This window comes from Perissodus microlepis, chromosome 5 (genome assembly GCF_051167445.1).
Source record: "Perissodus microlepis isolate ML-2025 ecotype Zambia chromosome 5, ASM5116744v1, whole genome shotgun sequence".
NCBI lineage: Eukaryota > Metazoa > Chordata > Actinopteri > Cichliformes > Cichlidae > Perissodus > Perissodus microlepis.
This window is the reverse complement of record NC_140465.1, coordinates 896954-915434: the sequence shown is the minus strand read 5'-3', so window position 1 is coordinate 915434 and position 18481 is coordinate 896954. Positions and strand designations below refer to the sequence as shown.

The 18481-nt window shown below is 38.4% G+C and overlaps 1 protein-coding gene across 2 annotated transcripts in view; it reads left to right on the top strand.

Moving 5' to 3' along the window:
- Positions 1-18481, top strand: part of LOC146386340 (receptor-type tyrosine-protein phosphatase gamma-like) — a 362095-nt gene that overhangs the window by 282709 nt on the left and 60905 nt on the right. For both annotated transcript variants that reach the window (XM_084927312.1, XM_084927311.1), the window contains exons 8-9: positions 1655-1847; positions 11027-11211. In XM_084927312.1, coding sequence (XP_084783438.1) covers positions 1655-1847; positions 11027-11211 — 378 coding nt within the window. The remainder of the gene's footprint in view (positions 1-1654; positions 1848-11026; positions 11212-18481) is intronic.

The following is an 18481-nucleotide window of genomic DNA, read 5'->3' as shown; positions in this document are numbered from 1 at the left end:
GGGTTAGGGTCAAATGTTGGATGTATTTTGGTGTTTTATTGTTTTGTGAAATGTTTACATTGTTTATTTGTTGTTTATTTATTTGTTCATCCTTGTTGTACTAATACAACTTATTATAGAATAACTTGGCATTTTACTACCCTTGTTGCACAGTGTTGCCTTGAAGCAACAAACCAATATCTGTTTTGGGGGGGGGGCAGGGTGTCAAATTTTTGATTGATATATTATTAGGGACCCTAAAGTTCCCCCAAAATAGGGAGAAATATTTTTTTCCCCAAAAATTAAAAAGTCATGCAGTAGAGGGTTTTTAAGATACCAGAATAGGGATGATGGTGTAGGTTTAAGTTTATTAGATTGATAAGTTTTGCTGAACTATAAAATATTTTGGGTGCAGTGTATTTTTTGCATACGAGTATAACAGAATAGCTTTAGTGTTTTGTTTTGTTTTTAAAACTTGAGTATGAACTTATACAAAATGCAGCAAGTTATTTATAAAAAACAGTTTTATTGATTACAAAATACACTATCTGATTCATATTGGTATCGGCAGATATCCAAATTTATGATATCGGTATCGGACATAAAAAAGTGGTATCGTGCCATCTCTACATAGTATACAAGAACATCTGTGCAGAGTATGGCCTGGAAGTCCTGAGGTCAAAATGGAACACGAGTGGTTCAGAAGAGAACAAAGGTTTTAGTGAAACTGAGGGTCGGGGGTTTGGTGAAAGGTTTGGTGAAAGGTTTGGTGAAACGGAGGCAGAGAGTGGTCGAGAAGGAGCAAACTAAGATCCTATGGGATTTTCAGATACTGACAAACTGGTGATGGCTAACCAACCAGACAGTGGTGGACAAGAAGAGGAATCAGAGGAAGATGGCTGTCGTGATAAATGTAGCAATACTGAATGATAGCAACATCAGGGCGAAGGAACACAAGAACCTGGGCTCAGAGAAAAAGTCAAGAAGGTGTAGAGGGTGAAGGTAACAGTGGTCCTACTGGTAATCAGAGCACTAGGTACAGTGACCCCAAGCTAAAGGAGTGGCTCCAGCAGATCCCAGGAACAACATCGGAAATCTCTGTCCAGAAGAGCGCAGTCCTAGGAACAGCTAAGATACTGTGCAGGACCCTCAAGCTCACAGGCCTTTTTTTTAAAATTCTTTTTTTATTTACTGGTGGAATGACAAAGTTGTTTTGTTTTTTGTTTTTTTAATGGAATAGTAACAGTGAGCATTCAGCATTTTTGTAGTGTCCCATGTTTGCTTATTTTTTAAAATGCATTTATTTATCATTTATATATATGCATGCAGTTGTTTTCAAATGTGTGTTATGTGTTTGTGTTATTTCATTTTTATTAATTTATATTTCAGTGCATTGAAACCTGTGTATTTTTATGTCAGGTCCTTTATTGGTGACTGCCACGTGCCAGGCAATTATCAAAGTTTCTTTATTTTCCTGCTCATATTCTTAATTTTTGTGAAATGCTGTGTTTTATTTTGTCAGTAAAATTGCTTTTACTTCTGTGTGATAAGTGCAAAAAAAGAAAGAAAGAAAAGACACTCAAAATAACCAAATTGACTTCTGCTTGGTAATAACTACCTGTCTCCACTCGTATCTCTATTTTGCTGCAATGTTCACTTTCCCTACTACCACCAGTTGGAGGCTTTCTACTCCATCTTCACCACAGAGCAACAAGACCATGTTAAGTCGGTGGAGTATCTGCGCAGCAACTTCAGGCCCATCCAGAGCTTAGATAACCGGCACGTCTTCAAGTCTGCAGTAAAAGATGCCTGGTTGCCTGACCTAAATGACAGCGGCAGCAACCCGTATGGCACGGAGGCTTCCAAAGGTAGGATGTTCACACTTTAAGTATACATTTTTTGTTTTTTTTATATTACCTATTCATATTCATTGACTTAATTTATATAAAAGGAGGTATTGGTATTTACATCTGTAGTTTCAATCTATGCTTGGATCAAAGTAAGGGAAAATGCTACCTTGGGTCAGGTACTTGTACTAGCTTAAACAGCTACATTTCCCTCGCTGCTATGAACTGAGCTGAAATGAGCTGAGAGTCCAAAGTGCGGAGAACTAATCTGAAGAAATAAAGAGTGAAATCCCAGGCAGAGCAGCTCAATCTTATTGTTTTTAGGACAAGTGGAGCAGACTGAGGCTTGGTTTGATGACACTGAGGCAGATGTGGACAAGGTGATAAACTTTCAGTGTTCTACTTTTACAATAATTAATTGATTAAAGCATTTCTTATGGCATTGTATCCAGCTGTAGGCAAATAAAAAATGTAGACAATATCCTGTTTTGTTTCACAGTGAGTGATCTGTTTTTTTATCCTCTTTGTTTTAGCATAGCTAACTCAACCAATTCCCCAAAATAAATTGTAATTTTTTTCAATGTTCATCTTAATGTCTTAACTTTGTAACTATTGTTAGTTTTTGCAGGATAGAGTCAAAATGACACATCCTGGTGGTTCTAGGGTTGTTTAAAATGTTGGCATTGACCCTCTGTTAGTGCTTGGTTCTATCACTTGGTCTCCCAGGTGATCTATACAGAATTCCTAATCTGCTAAAATATATCCTCACATCATTCTTCCATGGTAATGATTCTTAATGTTAATAAACGAAGTATATGTACAGATTGTCTTTTCTTTTTGTGTGCTTTTGGATTATCTGTCTTTTTAGTACTAATTCTGTTAACTCTCCTAACATAAGGCAGTGGGAGGCACACTGTCCAACCTCCCACTCTCACCTCATTACCAGTCAAAGAATGCTACAACGTTGTGCAGAGTTTGTGTATGCATGCTGTGTGTTTGTGAATGTGCTTGTTTTTCTCTGTGGATTTATAAGTCTGCATGTGAGGCCTAGCATCTGTTCACTGTCATCTGTCCCTAAAGAGTTTGTCTCCAACCTTCCTTCAGGCACAGTTCCATATGGTCCACAAGGAAAGTATATATGCTAGACATGCACAAACCCACTCTTCCACATACGCGTGTGTGTGTGTGTGTGTGTGTTTTTTCCTGGCACATTATGCTTGCTCGTGTAGCATGTCCTTGAGTGCTACTATGAGACATTTTCTGTATGCAAAGAAGAAATGCAGATCAGGAGGAGGGAAGACGGCTGGGTGGAAGTGTGTAGAATTACAGTTTTTGAATGTGTCAGAGTATTGTATGAGTATTTTGGAAACTGGTGATCTACTGGGATTTCTCACACAACCATCTTGAGGGTCTTTATAGCAGGTGATTTTAAAGAGAAAATATTTAGTGACTGGTACTTCAATTTGATCAAATTTTCAAGTGAGCTTCATTTACATTGCGCCAATTCAGAAGAACAATTGCCTCAGAGCACTTTAAATTATAAGGTAAAGACCTACTACCTGAGCAGGAAGCCAACAATCACCGACCCCCTACGAGCAAGCACTTGGCAACAATGGGAATGACGGGGGAAAGAAACTCCTTTTTAATAGGAGTTTTTCTCCTATTCTAACTCTGGCAGAACCATGCCCAGTTAGGGGCAGCCATCCACTGTGATAACTGGGGGTAAAGAGAAAGATAAGAGAGCAGAGAAAGACAGGTTAAAAGGCAAACTATAAGAAAGCGAGCCAGAGTTTATTAATTGTTAATAATTAAATGTAGTAGTAGTGTATAAACTAGAGATGAAACCATACCACTTTTTTATGTGTGATACTGATATCATAAATTTGGATATCTGCCGATATGAATCCGATAGTCTTTTATAATCAATAAAACTGTTTTTTGTTTTGTTTTTGTTTTTTAATGTCTTGCTGCATTTTGTATTTGTACTGAAGTTTAAAAAAACAACACTAAAGCTATTCTGTTATACCTGGATGCAAAAAGTACACTGCACCCAAAATATTTTATAGTTCAGCAATACTGATCTTTTTATTTAAGCTTTTAGCAGAACTTTAAATCTAAAATTTAAATTTAAAATGCAATTTTATGCAGATTTCAAAAACAAAAAAATAGAAGTGCAATATAATAATAATAATAATAATAATAATAATAATAATAATAATAATAATACATTTTATTTGAGGGCGCCTTTCAAAAACCCAAGGTCACCTTACAAAAGAACAACATTAATAAAAGGAGCAATAGTCATAAAATACATAAGTTAAAATTGCAAAGCAGAACTTGACAACAGATAAAATCAGCACTAAAGCGAATAAGCCAGTTTAAACAGATGTGTTTTGAGCTGTGTCTTAAATGCGGGAAGAGAGTCAATATTTCTTAGTGCAGGAGGAAAAGAGTTCCAGAGCCGAGGAGCAGAGCGACTGAAAGCTCTGTTCCCCATAGTGATGAGACGTGCGGACAGAACAGTAAGATGAATAGCAGATGAGAGGGCGGGAAACAGTGGTGATATGGAGCAGGTCACACAAATATGAAGGAGCAGATTTATGGACACACTTGTACGTGAGAAGTAAGATTTTAAAGTTTATCCTGGCTTCTACGGGCAACCAGTGAAGCTGCTGAAGAACTGTTGTAATACGAGCTCTTGACAGAGTAGGAGTTATGACCCAAGCTGCAGAGTTTTGGAGAAGCTGGAGTTTATGAAGGGACCTTTTAGGGAGACCAAATAAGAGGGAATTGCAGTAATCAATGCGGGACGTAATAAGACTATGGACAAGGACGGCAGCAGCATGGGGAGGAAGGAAGGGGCGGAGTCGGTTAATATTACGTAAGTGGAATTAAGCAGACCGGGTTATGTAATTAATGTGAGACTGGAATGAAAGAGTATTATCAAGTATGACACCCAAACTCTTAACCTGAGGGGAGGGAAGGGTGGGAGAACGTTCAATGTTAATGGAAAACTGTGGGATTTGGATAAGATAGATGGTGTACCAACAAGTAAAACTTCAGTTTTATTACTGTTTAGTTTGAGAAAATTGGAGGAGAACCAGGATCTAATCTCAATAGGACAGTTTGAGAGGGAGGAAGGCGGGAGGGATGAATTGGGTTTAGAAGAAATGTAGAGCTGGGTGTCATCGGCATAACAGTGAAAATTGATATTATATTTTCAGAACATATGACCAAGAGGGAGCATGTAAATAATGAATAAAAGAGGCCCCAATACTGAACCCTGGGGCACACCAGCAGAAACAGGACAGAGACTTGAAGACTGGGATTTAAATTGCATAAACTGAGTGCGGTCTGAGAGATAGGAGATGAACCAGGCAAGGGGGGTGTGACTAATGCCAATGGATGCTAACCGGTTCAGGAGAATATTGTGAGAAATGGTATCAAACGCCGCACTAAGATCAAGAAGGATGAGGATGGATAGGAGACCAGAATCAGCTGCCATCAGAAGGTCATTGGTAATCCTTAACAGAGCAGTTTCTGTGCTATTACAGATTATGGTTATTGAGGTGTAAGTGAAGCTGGGAGGCGACAACTTTTTCAAGAATTTTTGAAATAGATTTGATATAGGGCGAAGATTATCAAAGTTATTGGGGTCTGCACCATGATTTTTGACAGTTGGAATAAAAAAATCCATTTTCAGAGATATGCAAAATAATATTTATATTCAACAACTTAAAAAAAACAAAAAACAAGTTGTATAAAGCCTATAAATAGACTTCCAGAGTGGAAAGCAGTGCAAATAAATGCAAACACAGCTTCATGACACTCATCTTTTATCAACATCAGCGCTTGACTGGGACAAAAAATGGGCCTGGGCATTTTGACTAGAGACCGGCCCACCAGGTATTGTAGGAAAAGCCATAAAGCCTTTGAATGAAAACAGACGCTGTTGTGACAGTGATGTACAGTCTTGTTGGTATATGTATGATTTCTATATGTCTGTGAAGGTTCTCAGTCATCCAGGTCATCGTAGTCAAAGGAGCTTGCAAAGAAAAGCGTCTGGACTTCTTTAAATTACTTGAAGACGTTTCACCTCTCATCCGAGAAGCTTCTTCAGTTCTAAGGTCAAATGGTGGAGAGTCCCAGATATAAACCTAGTGGGAGTATCCCCCCCACAGAGGGACAAAAGGACCCCCTGATGATCCTCTAATCGCCTGAGCCAAGGTGTGAAACTGGGTGTGGGTCCCAATCAGCCAGAGTTTCGGGTGTGTTCATTGTGAAACCTGGCCCCACCTTATCATGCGAATTCCTGAGGTCAGATGGCCCAGGATGTGAGTGGGCGTTAAGGCGTCTGGGAAGGGATCTCAAAACTGGATTATAGATGGCAGAGAGTTGGTGTCGTAAACCCCCGCCTCTGTTCAAAGATGGTCGCTCACAGTGGACATAGATGGCTTCTTTCACTCCTCTTTCAAACCATCTGTCCTCTCTGTCCAAAATGTGAACATTGGCATCCTCGAAAGAGTGTCCTTTATCCTTAAGATGCAGATGGACTGCTGAGTCTTGTCCTGTGGAGGTGGCTCTTCTGTGTTGTGCCATGCGCTTGTGAAGTGGCTGTTTGGTCTCTCCAATGTAGAGGTCTGGGCATTTCTCGCTGCACTGTACAGCATACACCACATTGTTAAGTCTGTGTTTTGGCGTTTTGTCTTTCGGGTGAACCAGTTTTTGTCTGAGCGTGTTGCTGGGTCTGAAATGCACCGGGATGTCATGCTTGGAGAAAACTCTCCTAAGTTTTTCTGATACACCGGCTACATAGGGGATGACAATGTTGTTGTCCTTCTTATCCTCCCTCGCTGGTATCTGGTCTTCAAGCACAAGGTCTTCAAGCACACCATTGTTTTTCTTGTGACATTACCAATAAGTTTGATGTGTCACATGGCCCTCTTCCTATTGAAAAAACAAAAGTTGTATCCAAGATGGCCGACTTCTAAATGGCCACCATGGTCTTGAGGAGTTTGCCCCCTCACATGTACTAATGTGCCACAAACAGGACTTTAATATCACCAACCATTCCCATTTTATTACGGTGTATCCATATAAATGGCCCACCCTGTACATTATGTTTTTTGAGTTATAACCTCAACACCGGATAGGGCAGTGTTCCAGTTCATCCTAAAGGTGTTGATTGTCACATGGGAGTGGAACACATTCACTGCATTTATTTACAGAGCTCACCAATTGTGCTATATACAATGTGCAAGAGGAAACTAGTGTTAAATTCCGGTTCTTTTGGATTCTTTAGGGCCAAGAAAGATACGGCTCAAAAGTGGTCTTTTCACTTTAAAAAATGATCTTTATTTTACATATCCGGGATATGGAGACCTGAGCACACAGCACACAATCCCAGGTCTGAAGCACAAACGGAAGCCTAGTTATTTATATACTTGCTCTCTACGTCACACCACACTTTAAGTTTCGATCAAACAACCTAGTTGGTTTCACTTTCTACTGCAATTACCATGCTTGTGCAAAAGCATGCAGTTTCCTGTCAGCCTGCAACCTAGTTTTACACTGAAGTCTGGGCCTCTCATAAAACACACTAATCAGCATTCAGATTATATATTTTATTTCCTAACACTAGGCTCCAGGGATTCAGGGGGAAAAAGCTCACCTTCAACAGATGGTAAAACCTGTGGTTGGTATCCAAGGGAGGACAAACTGACATGAGAGAACTTTTGACAGGGCAATGAGATGAACAGCTTTTGGAAATTGATCTTTTATGATAAGCCTTGAGGCGACTTTTGTTGTGATTTGGCGCTATATAAATAAAATTGAATTGAATTGAATTGAATTGAAAGTATTACCATATTGCCAGAAGAGGGTGGAAAACCAGTGACAAAATCAAGTGCAATCTGGGACCAAGGGTGACAAAGAGTTGGGGAAGGTCTGAACAAACTTGCATAAGGAGAGCTGGAAGACTCTTCTTGTGCACAGACAGAGACTGCAGAGACATATTCGTGGACATTGTTAATCAAGGCAGGTCACTGGAACAGACGTTGAATGAAGGTTATAACACAGTTGATTACAGGCTGGCAGGTGAATTTGGTGCTGTGTGCCCAGACAGCAGAAGGGATATAGAGGCAACCCTGTAGATTTTTTATGGGGTCTGGTTCGGTCTGTTAAGCTTGTGGATGGCAGATTCAATCACCCATGTGAGGAAGCCAATGATAAATGAGGAAAAGAGGAAGACTGATTCTGCTGGCAGAGGTGGAGAATTTCCTGGAGAGTGTCTGGTTTGATATTCCTAAACAGTATGAAAAATAGGGCCCATCTGACTTGTTAGGGATTGAACCGGTTAGCTGACTGGAGCTAGGCCAGGTTTTTGTGACCTGTCTGATGAAGGGACCACCCCCTCCAGCCAGTGCCTCCACCCTTCAAGAGCGATCTTGATGGCAGCAACTCTTGGTCTCCTACATCATAGTTGCACTCTGCAGGGGTAAGATGACGATAAAAGACAAGAATGCATTTTACCTTCTTGCTGCCAAGAGAGTACAACTCCCATGCTGGAGTTGGAGGCATCCACTTCCATGATGAACTGGCAGGAAAGATCAGGTTGAGATAGAATGGGAGCTGCAGCAAAATGTTGTTGTAGATGGTCAAAGGCAGTCGGGCAGAGGGGTTCAACTGGTAGGAGATTTTAGTGGAGGTGAGTTGGGTTAAAAGCAGGGCGTTCTTACTGAAATCCCTGATGAAGCTACAGTAGAAGTTTGGGAAACCTAGGAAATGTTGGAGTTGCTTTTGATTCTGAGAGACTGGCCAATAAGTTTCTGCTGGGTCTGGTTTGAGTTGTCCTTCCAAAATATAACTAAGGAATAAAACGGTGACAACCTGGAGTTCACATTTCTCGCCTTTGACAAAAAGTTTAAGTCACTTCAACAGCTGCCTGGTTGTAGATGGTGAAGAAACACTTGCTGCAAAACATTCCTAAGTGACCTCGTCCAATCAACGAAAAAACCAAAATCAATTTTAAACATGCTTTTTCAGACTATCCAAGTTTATCATCATGTTTGCAAATGTACTACTGAAAAGAAAAAATAAGGAAACACTTAAATCAGCAATATATATAAGCTTTCAATTAATACGAATTTTGGTTCAAAACATTAAATATTATCATTTATTCCTCATCACAGAGGAACCTTTTTGAAACTCTATGATGCTATTCTGTCTTTTAGTAACCACTCTAATGTTAAGCTTAAGTGTACATGGGAAGGAGAACTAGGAATTTGAATACATGAGGAGTCTTGGGAACAGGCTATAGCGAGGGTACGATCTTCCACCTCCTGTGCTCGTCTTGGACTTATTCAATTTAAGGTCATACACAGGGTGCATTTCTCTAAGTCTAGACTTTCTGAATTGTATCCAGAAGTGGAAAATAAATGTGATAAATGCCATGGTTCTCCTTGTCACCTTAGCCACATGTTTTTTCTGTGTCCTGAGCTACAAGGTTTCTGGACAGGGTATTTTGCTATTATGTCAACTGTTCTTGGGGTAACTCTTCATCCTTGTCCTTTGATTGCTGTATTTGGGATTCCCGTTCGCTCACTTACACTTGATTCCACACAAAAGGATATCATAGCCTTCACATCCCTATTAGCGAGACGTCTAATATTGTTGCATTGGAAGTCTGTTAAGTATCCTACTATTTCCCGGTGGCTTAAAGATGTCATGTTTTTTTTAAAACTTGAAAAAATTAAATATATGTTGAGAGGTTGCACAGCCAAATTTTTTCACAAGTGGCAACCCTTTGCTCTTATTTTGCTAGTATAGAGGTATTGCCTGTTTAAATGATAATGTTAACATAAATAAAAGGCAAAACGTGAACTTAGACTAGACTGATTGACTAAACTGGGAAAACTAAAACAAAACTAAAACACAAAACACAGGGAAACGAGAGAACTAGACCATGACACAGGAGACAACAAGACAATACAGACAACATGACAAAGGACTCAACACTGTCGTAAAACAGGAAGCACAGAGATACACGGGCTTGACATAACATCAGGGACATAGAAAACGTAGATGGAGCACGGACATAACTAAGAAAAAAATACACACAACATGACAGCTAGGGAGAAAACACATGACAGATGACACAAGGGGAACCAAGAGGAGACAGGACACAGGACAAAGACACCACTGAGACACACAAAGGGGAAGGGAGACTTAGACACAGGGGACCTAAGTTGCACACTCAAGACACGACACCAAAACCAACAGACATGGAAGGAAATTAGACAAGAACTAAATAGAGGAACTGAACTCAATATCAACAGAACTAACTGAAGCCTAAACAAATTAGAACATAATAATACAAAAGACATGGAATTCAACATGCTGGGTCAAAAAGACCCAGAACCATGTACTGTTGAAAAAATGATCAGTAAACCTGTCCATATTTGTGATTGGTCAGATGCTGCCATGTGAATCTACAGCTACAATACCTGTAAAGCATTTATTTGTGCATTTGACTTTATAGTCCTGTCATTTATTTATGTTGCTCTGAAAGACAAGCTGAGCCAATGTATTCATTAAATGATCTCTCTCTCTCTTTCTGTCTTTAATCATTATCTGCCTCCTTCATTCTCCCTTTACATTACATATTTTTATATCTTCCCTATCCTTTTTCTTTCTCATGCCCATTCTTCTACGTTCACTTCCTTCTTCACTCTCCTTTTTATAATCCGTTCCTGTAACTTGTCTTAATTTCCCATTTCCTCTTTACTTCTTTCTCCACTCTTTTCTTTATTTTCCTCATACCTTTCTTCATCTCTATTCTTATGTTTATTTCTATAATTTCTCCATTTCCTTCCATTTTGCTTTTAATTTTTCTTAAATGTAATTTTTCTTTTCATTTTCTCATTGTTTTAATCTCCGTTCTTTCTTCTTTCCTATCACTCCTCTTCTTTGTACTAACATATTCTTCATTATTCATCATCCTTTCATAAATATTGTTGTTTTTTCCATCTGATTGCATTGCTTTGTTTATTCCTACCTACCCTTCCTCATTTCCCTCCTACATACCTTTCTTTTTCCGGCTACTATATTTTGCACTTTCACGCCTTCCCTCTTGCTCTTTCTGCACATATCCACAACTTCACTTGTGACTTTCATTGACCCTGCTTCCATCCTCCTCCCAGTCTGCAGTAGTGCTCCCATAAACATGAAGGTGCAGCATGTCAATGGGAGTGCTTTGGTGGTGCGTTGGGCTCATCCGGAGGTCACCTACCACTCACCCATCCAGCATTTCCTGGTATCTTACAGCTGGACGGCCCATGATGACAGCTACGAGGAGACCCACCTAACGGATGCCAAACACAAACTGGTGAGTCTTTGAGGGACTGCAGGGTTGGAGCCACATTATAGGTGGATGCTAAGTTTTAACTAGAAAAATTTGCATTTCCCGGCGAAAATGCTGTGTGGATGCTGTAACGCTGAAGCTGTTTGCTGAAAATAGCTGAAAAAGATGAAAAGTTTCAGGGGTGAAAAAACTGAAAATTCTTTTGAAAAGGGGTGAAGAAGCTGAAATTTGTGTTGAAAAGAGTTTAAAAAGTTTAACTGTGAACTGAAATATTGTTGCCATAAGCAGGATTTGAACCTGGGCCTCCCGCTCCGAGAACGGATGCTCATCTCACTGAGCTAAAACACAGCTTGACCCGGCAACTAAAATCAGTGACCACACTGACAATGTGTTCCATTCATTTCAATGGGCAAAAAAATTGCGTATAAAATTCAATATCTCAAAAAGTATAGAAGTTATGAGCACCAAAAGTCATAGCACACATTAGCAGAAAGAGCAGAATTTTTTTAAAGTTTGAACATAGTAATTTTAATAAAACATATTTCTTCCAAATCACAGTGTTTGTGCCAAATCACAGTATTTGTACCAAATCATAGCATTTGTGATAAATCATAGTATTTTTGCTAAAACATAGTATTAATACTAAATAATATTTTTCCTGCCAAATCATAGCATTTGAGACATTATTTGTGATTTATGATTTAGCAGAAACACGGTGACTTGGTAGAAATACTATGATTTACATGAAATACTTTGACTTAGCAGAAATACTATAATCTAGCAAAAATACTACAACATAGCAGAAATTCAGTCATTGAGCAGAATTACTAGGATTTAGTAGAAATACCATCATTTGGCAGAAATACTAAACTTTGGCACAAATACTATAATTGAGTAAAAGTATTATAAGATAGTATTTCTGCTAAATCATTTTATTCCTGCTATGTATTAGCAGAAATACTGTAATTTTTCTCAAATACTATGAAATAACAGTAATACTATGATTTGGCAGAAATACTACTTTTTAGCACAAATACTATAACAAAGCAGAAATACTATGACTTAGTAGTAATAGTATGACATAGCAGATATACTATGATTTTGCAGACCTACAATGTTTTTGCACAAATACTACAATTTGGGAAAAATACTGTGTTTTAGGACAAATACTGTGATTTGGCACAAATGCTATGATTTAGCAGAAATACTATGATTGGATACAAATGCTATGAGTTGGCAGAAATACTGCGTTTTACCTACTACTGAAATTTGATTGAAATACTATGATTTAAAAGAAATACTATGACTTCGTACAAATATGATGCTTTGGCACAAATACTATAATTTGGCACAAATACTATTATTTTGCAGAAATACTATGTTTCTGCAAAAATACAATGAATACTATGACTTAGTAGTAATACTATAACATAACAGATATACTATGATTTTGCAGACATTCTATGTTTCTGCACAAATACCACAATATGGCAGAAATACTATGATTTGGCACATATACTATATTCAGCACATATACTATAACATAACAGAAATATTAATTGGGCACAAATACTATGATATGGCAGAAATACTGTGTTTTACCACAACTTCTAAGATTTGATTGAAATACTATGATTTAGAAGAAATACTATGACTTCGTACAAATACGATGCTTTGGTTCGAATACTATGATTTGTTATAAATACTATGATTTAGCAGTAATACTTTAACATAGGAGAAATATTGATACACAGACACACATACACAGACAGTAAAGGGAACAGGAGCTGTTAAGAGTGTGGGCTTGGTATATGTAGGTCAGTTAAATTAGCTGCGCCTGCTGTAGTCAGCCCTTACACACACAGACACAGAGAGAGGTGTGAGTTTTCTTCAGTGTATTTCTGACATTCAGGATTCTCCTCGAACAAATGGCCATAATTTCCTAACCGTAGGGGCTAGAACGGTCATTCTGACACCGTTTTGTTCAGAAGAGATGGGGGAATCTTCATGTCTTCATAATTCATAATTAAAGTATAAATTATTAAAGATATATGACTTGTAACACACTGTAACTGAGTCGAGGCGAAGCAAAAACTGCCTTGACTTGCCCTCAAACAACGTTTTGTAACTGTAAATCTATATGGAGCATCAATATCATTCTTTCATCATAAGAAACAGCAGGGTTTGGTGAACAGTCATGGACATTTTCAGGGCTCTGTCAAAATCCATCAAAAAGATATGACGAGAGAAAAAAGTGCCTCATTTCCAGAGTTCGAAATCTGAAGAAATCTGAGCAAGGGACGAATTGCCTACTCTCAAGCAAACATAATTCATGGCCAAACGGTAATAGGTGAGGAAAAAATTCTTGAATTGTGAGCGTCAGGAGTGTCTGAAGATATATTGTCTTAACTTGAGGCTATGACGATTTGAAAATGCCTCTCATTAAAGAATTCCAGCGGTGATTTTGAACAAACTATCTATTGACTGTCTATGGAGAGTTGTCGGACTTTGTGTTGCTCTGAGGAGATTTGCTAAAAATCTGTAAATCCCACAACAATGATAGTGACATTTTCTGAAAGCCAGCAAAAATACCTACGTTTTGATGTATAATTTGTGGGGGTTAAGTGGAAATTGAGCGAGTAGCAAGAAGTTGTTCGGACATGAACAGAAAATTCAGAAAGTTCCACTGTCCACTCTGAGTTAGTTGCATAGCAACCATAACAACGCATGTATTTTCTGAAAAATCACAATTTTGCAACTGAAAACTTAAAGAGGGATAAGATTAAAATGGTAGAAGATATGAAAAAGCTGAATCATACATGAATAGCCAAATAAGTTGAGAACATTTTAAAGTTTGAATGGTTGTTCTACGTGAAAGTATGAGGAAGTAGTTAAGTTTCAAAAACAAGCAAGTTTTAGCAGAATTGTGGATTCATTTCAATGGGACAAAAAATGGGACAAAAAAAAAGAAAAAAGTGTAATATTTTAAAAAGTATAATAGTTATAAGTACCAAAAGTCATAGCACCCATTAGCAGAAAGAGCAGAACAGTTTAGAGTTTGAACGGTGAAAATCGGCTGAAAACTGAGGAAGTAGTTAAGTGCCAAAAAAAGTACGGAAGCAACTAGATTATAGTGGAATAAAGAACTAGAAAAATTTGCATTTCCTGCGAAAATGCTGTGTGGATGCCTTAACGCTGAAGATGTCTGCTGAAAAAAGCTGAAAAAGTTGAAAAGTTGCAAAAAGTTGTATGGCGGTGAAGAAACTGTTGATTCTGCTGAAAACAGGTGAAGTAGCAGAAATTTTTTGCTGAAAAGTTTTGAAAAGCAAAAAATTCTACTGAAAGGGGTAAAGACGGAGAGATTTTTGCTGAAAAGTGGTGAAAAAAAATGTTGCCCTGAGCAGGATTCAAACCTGGCCCTCCTGGTCTCAAGGCGGCTACTCATCTCACTTAGCCAAACTCATTCTCACAACGAATAGGTGGAGAGACTGACAATTCAGCTGAAATGAGCAGAAGCTGCTGAGAATTGTGATGATAAGAGGTGAAAAGGCTGAAAACTTTGCAGAAAAGAGGTGAATCAGCAGAATTTCTGCTGAAAAGAGGTAAAGAAGCAGAAAGTTGCGCTGAAAAGAGATGAATCAGCAGAATTTCTGCTCAAAAGAGTTTTTTTTTCTTTCTGAAAACAGCTGAGATTTGTACTGAAAAGAGGTGAAAATTCTGAAAATGTTCAGTTTTTTCTGAAAACAGCAGAAAAAACTGAAAATTTTGCTGAAAAGGGGTGAAAAAGCTGAAATTTGTGTTGAAAAGAGTTAAATAAGTTGAATTGATAACTGAAAGAAATGTTGCCATAAGCAGGATTTGAACCCTGGCCTCCCAGTCTGAGAACGGCTGCTCATCTCACTGAGCTAAAACACAGCTCAACCGGGCAAGGAAAACTAGTGACCAGACTGATAATGTGGAAGAAATGGGCAAAAAATATTGCATAAAAAATTCAATATCTCAAAAAGTATAGAAGTTATGAGCACCAAAAGTCATAGCACCCATTAGCAGAAACAGCAGAATTTTTTAAAGTTTGAACTGAGAAAATCGGCTGAAAACTGAGGGAGTAGTTAACGCCCAAAAACGTACGGAAGCAACTTGAAAAAGAAAAATAAAGAACTAGAAAAATTTGCATTTCCTGCGAAAATGCTGTGTGGATGCCTTAACGCGTAAGATGTCTGCTGAAAAAAGCTGAAAAAGTTAAAAAAAATTGCAAAAAGTTGTATGGCGGTGAAGAAACTGAAAATTTTGCAGAAAACAGGTGAAGAAGCAGAAATTTTTTGCTGAAAAGTGGTGAAAAGCAAAAAATTCTACTGAAAGGGGTAAAGATGGAGAAATTTTTGCTGAAAAGTGGTGAAAAAAAATGTTGCCCTGAGCAGGATTCGAACTTGGCCCTCTTGGTCGCAAGGCAGCCACTTCTCTCACTGAGCCAAACTCATTCTGACAAAGAACAGGTGGAGAGACTGACAATTTTGCTGAAATGAGCAGAAGCTGCTGAGAATTGTGATGATAAGAGGTGAAAAGGCTAAAAATTTTGCAGAAAAGAGGTGAATCAGCAGAATTTCTGCTGAAAAGAGGTAAAGAAGCAAAAAGTTGCGCTGAAAAGAGATGAATCAGCAAAATTTCTGCTCAAAAGAGTTTTTTTCTGAAAACAGCTGAGATTTGTGCTGATAAGAGGTGAAAAGGCTGAAAATTTTGCTGAAAAGAGTTGAATGAGCAGAATTTCTGCAGAAAAGATGGAAAGAAGCAGAACATTGCGCTGAAAAGAGGTGAATGAGCAGAATTTCTGCTGAAAAGAGTTTAAAAAGTTTAACTGTTAACTGAAAGAAATGTTGCCATAAGCGGGATTTGAACCCAGGCCTCCCAGTCTGAGAATGGATGCTCATCTCACTGAGCTAAAACACCAGTTAACCTGGCAAGGAAAATCAGTGATGCCACTGATGATGCCACTGAACTAGTGACCAGACTGATAATGTGGAAGAAATGGGCAAAAAATATTGCAAAAAAAAATTCAATATCTCAAAAAGTATAGAAGTTATGAGCACCAAAAGTCATAGCACCCGTTAGAAGAAACAGGCATCCACACAATAAAGAGAAACAGGAACTCAATAGTGTGAATGCCCTTTGAGGCATTCACACAATAAAGAGAAACAGGAACTCATAGTGTGAATGTCCTTTGAGGCATTCACACAATAAAGAGAAACAGGAACTCAATAGTGTGAATGCCCTTTGAGGCATTCACACAATAAAGAGAAACAGGAACTCAATAGTGTGAATGCCCTTTGAGGCATTCACACAATAAAGAGAAACAGGATTTCAATAGTGTGGATGCCTGTGAGACAGCCACACAATAATGAATATTAAAAGTAGTGCAAGCATGTTTCATACTGCAGCTGATTCAGCAGCTACTGAATATAAGCTTTAAGATATGAGATACAAGATGAATGAAGTGGGAAAAAAAGACTGATGGCACAAAAATACATTTTTATATAAAATGGAGGGAAAGAGGGGAATAACAGTGAGCTTACAAAGTGTTTAAAAACTTAATGATTTTGCTCTAGGTTTATTTAAGGTTTACTGGCTCACTGACATTAACAGCCAGTGTGTTTCAGTTACACAGCTACAAGTTGTTTTTTTGTAGAACAGCACTGAGATGCATGAAAGACTGAATGTGGCTTCTTTTTTCAGGATTTGAGGAAGATTATATAGCACACATCTTTAACTACTTTAAAAAAAATTAAATTGGGTACACAAGTTTGAATTTATTGTATTATTTATTGGTTTAATGGAGGGGAGCCTATTTGATATAAAATCATTCACACCAGTCTAATAACACAACAGGTTTTGTATATGTACTGTGTTATAGACTAACGTCAGCTTAATAATTCGTAGTCAAACAAATGTCTTTGTAGAGTGAAGGCACCTCCTCCATTTCACGCCTGCTTAATTAACCTGATTTTGTGCAAAAATGCATTTTTACTCTGCTGATAATTGCACAGTGTGTTTAATACACGATTCCCTCTGTTTTAGCTCAGTGACAATCTTGCTAACCTGTGCTGCAGACCCTTGTTGCCTCATGTAGACAACCAGGACAAAAGCAAGTCTTGCATATCCTCAAAACCTTTTTCTTTTGTTTTCTGTATCTACAGTCACAGTTCAATAACGCTCTATACTAACAGTTACACACTATATAGAACCACTTTATAGAATTATATATGTTTGCAGATGTTGGCAGCTATCAGCGAATAGTTATCAGCTATTTTGAAACAAAAAAAGACTTTTTATCCATAACAGCAAATGAAGTGTCCAACAGAAAATGCAAATGCTGTTTATGGTCTCCTCACAACAATGATAAAAAAAAAAACTGGGCCAATATGGCATGTTTGTTAATACAGGGATACACATGTTAATGTGATCTCTGGTCTCCCACTCAGAGACACAGGTCTCCCAGTGTCCAGCATTCAGAGGCTACCTGAGGATACTCATGTGAAGAAAATCTGCTCACACAGATATGTAGAGCCAAACACTGTCAATAACGCCTCTGCAATGTTCTGAAGACAGTTAAACTTGTCAGGTAGTGATGTCCAGCAGGTGAAAATGCAGCTCCATGAACACACACAGCTGTGGATTCCAGCTGCGTCTGTAGTTCTGCAAACTTTGACCCCACAGAGTCGAGCTTTTCAGTTCAATCAGCTGCATTTCGATGTCCTCTGTGTCGAGCCAGTTAATGCGAGACAAATCCAGCTGACAAACCTTTCTGGTTTGATCAGAAAAGAAAACATTGGTTTAAACACCTGAAAGTCCCAAAAACACATTGTGAATTCTGTCTCGAGTCTACGGATGTATCCGTGGTGCTGATGCAGTGCTGAGCGGACAGCTCCTGAAGCTTTTGAAGTGTCAGAATGTGGAAATTTCAACATCGCTTGAAAAAACTACCAGCTAACAACGTCCCTCTCACCAGTAGGCTAAGTTATTTTTAGCCAATTACAAGTTGAATCTAGTAGTTGGGGTTGTTAGCTAAGACACCATCATTAAGAAGCGGCACAACTAATGTGTCTGCAAGCTAATTTGCGATGTGTAGCACTGGCCCGGCCATTTATTTTTTTAATGCACCTTCTCAAATTAATTCACTGCGTGTCGTGCCCAGGGCTGGACTGGGACAAAAAATGGGCCTGGGCATTTTGACTAGAGACCGGCCCCCCAGGTATTAAAGCCATAAAGCCTTTGAATGAAAACAGACGCTGTTGTGACAGTG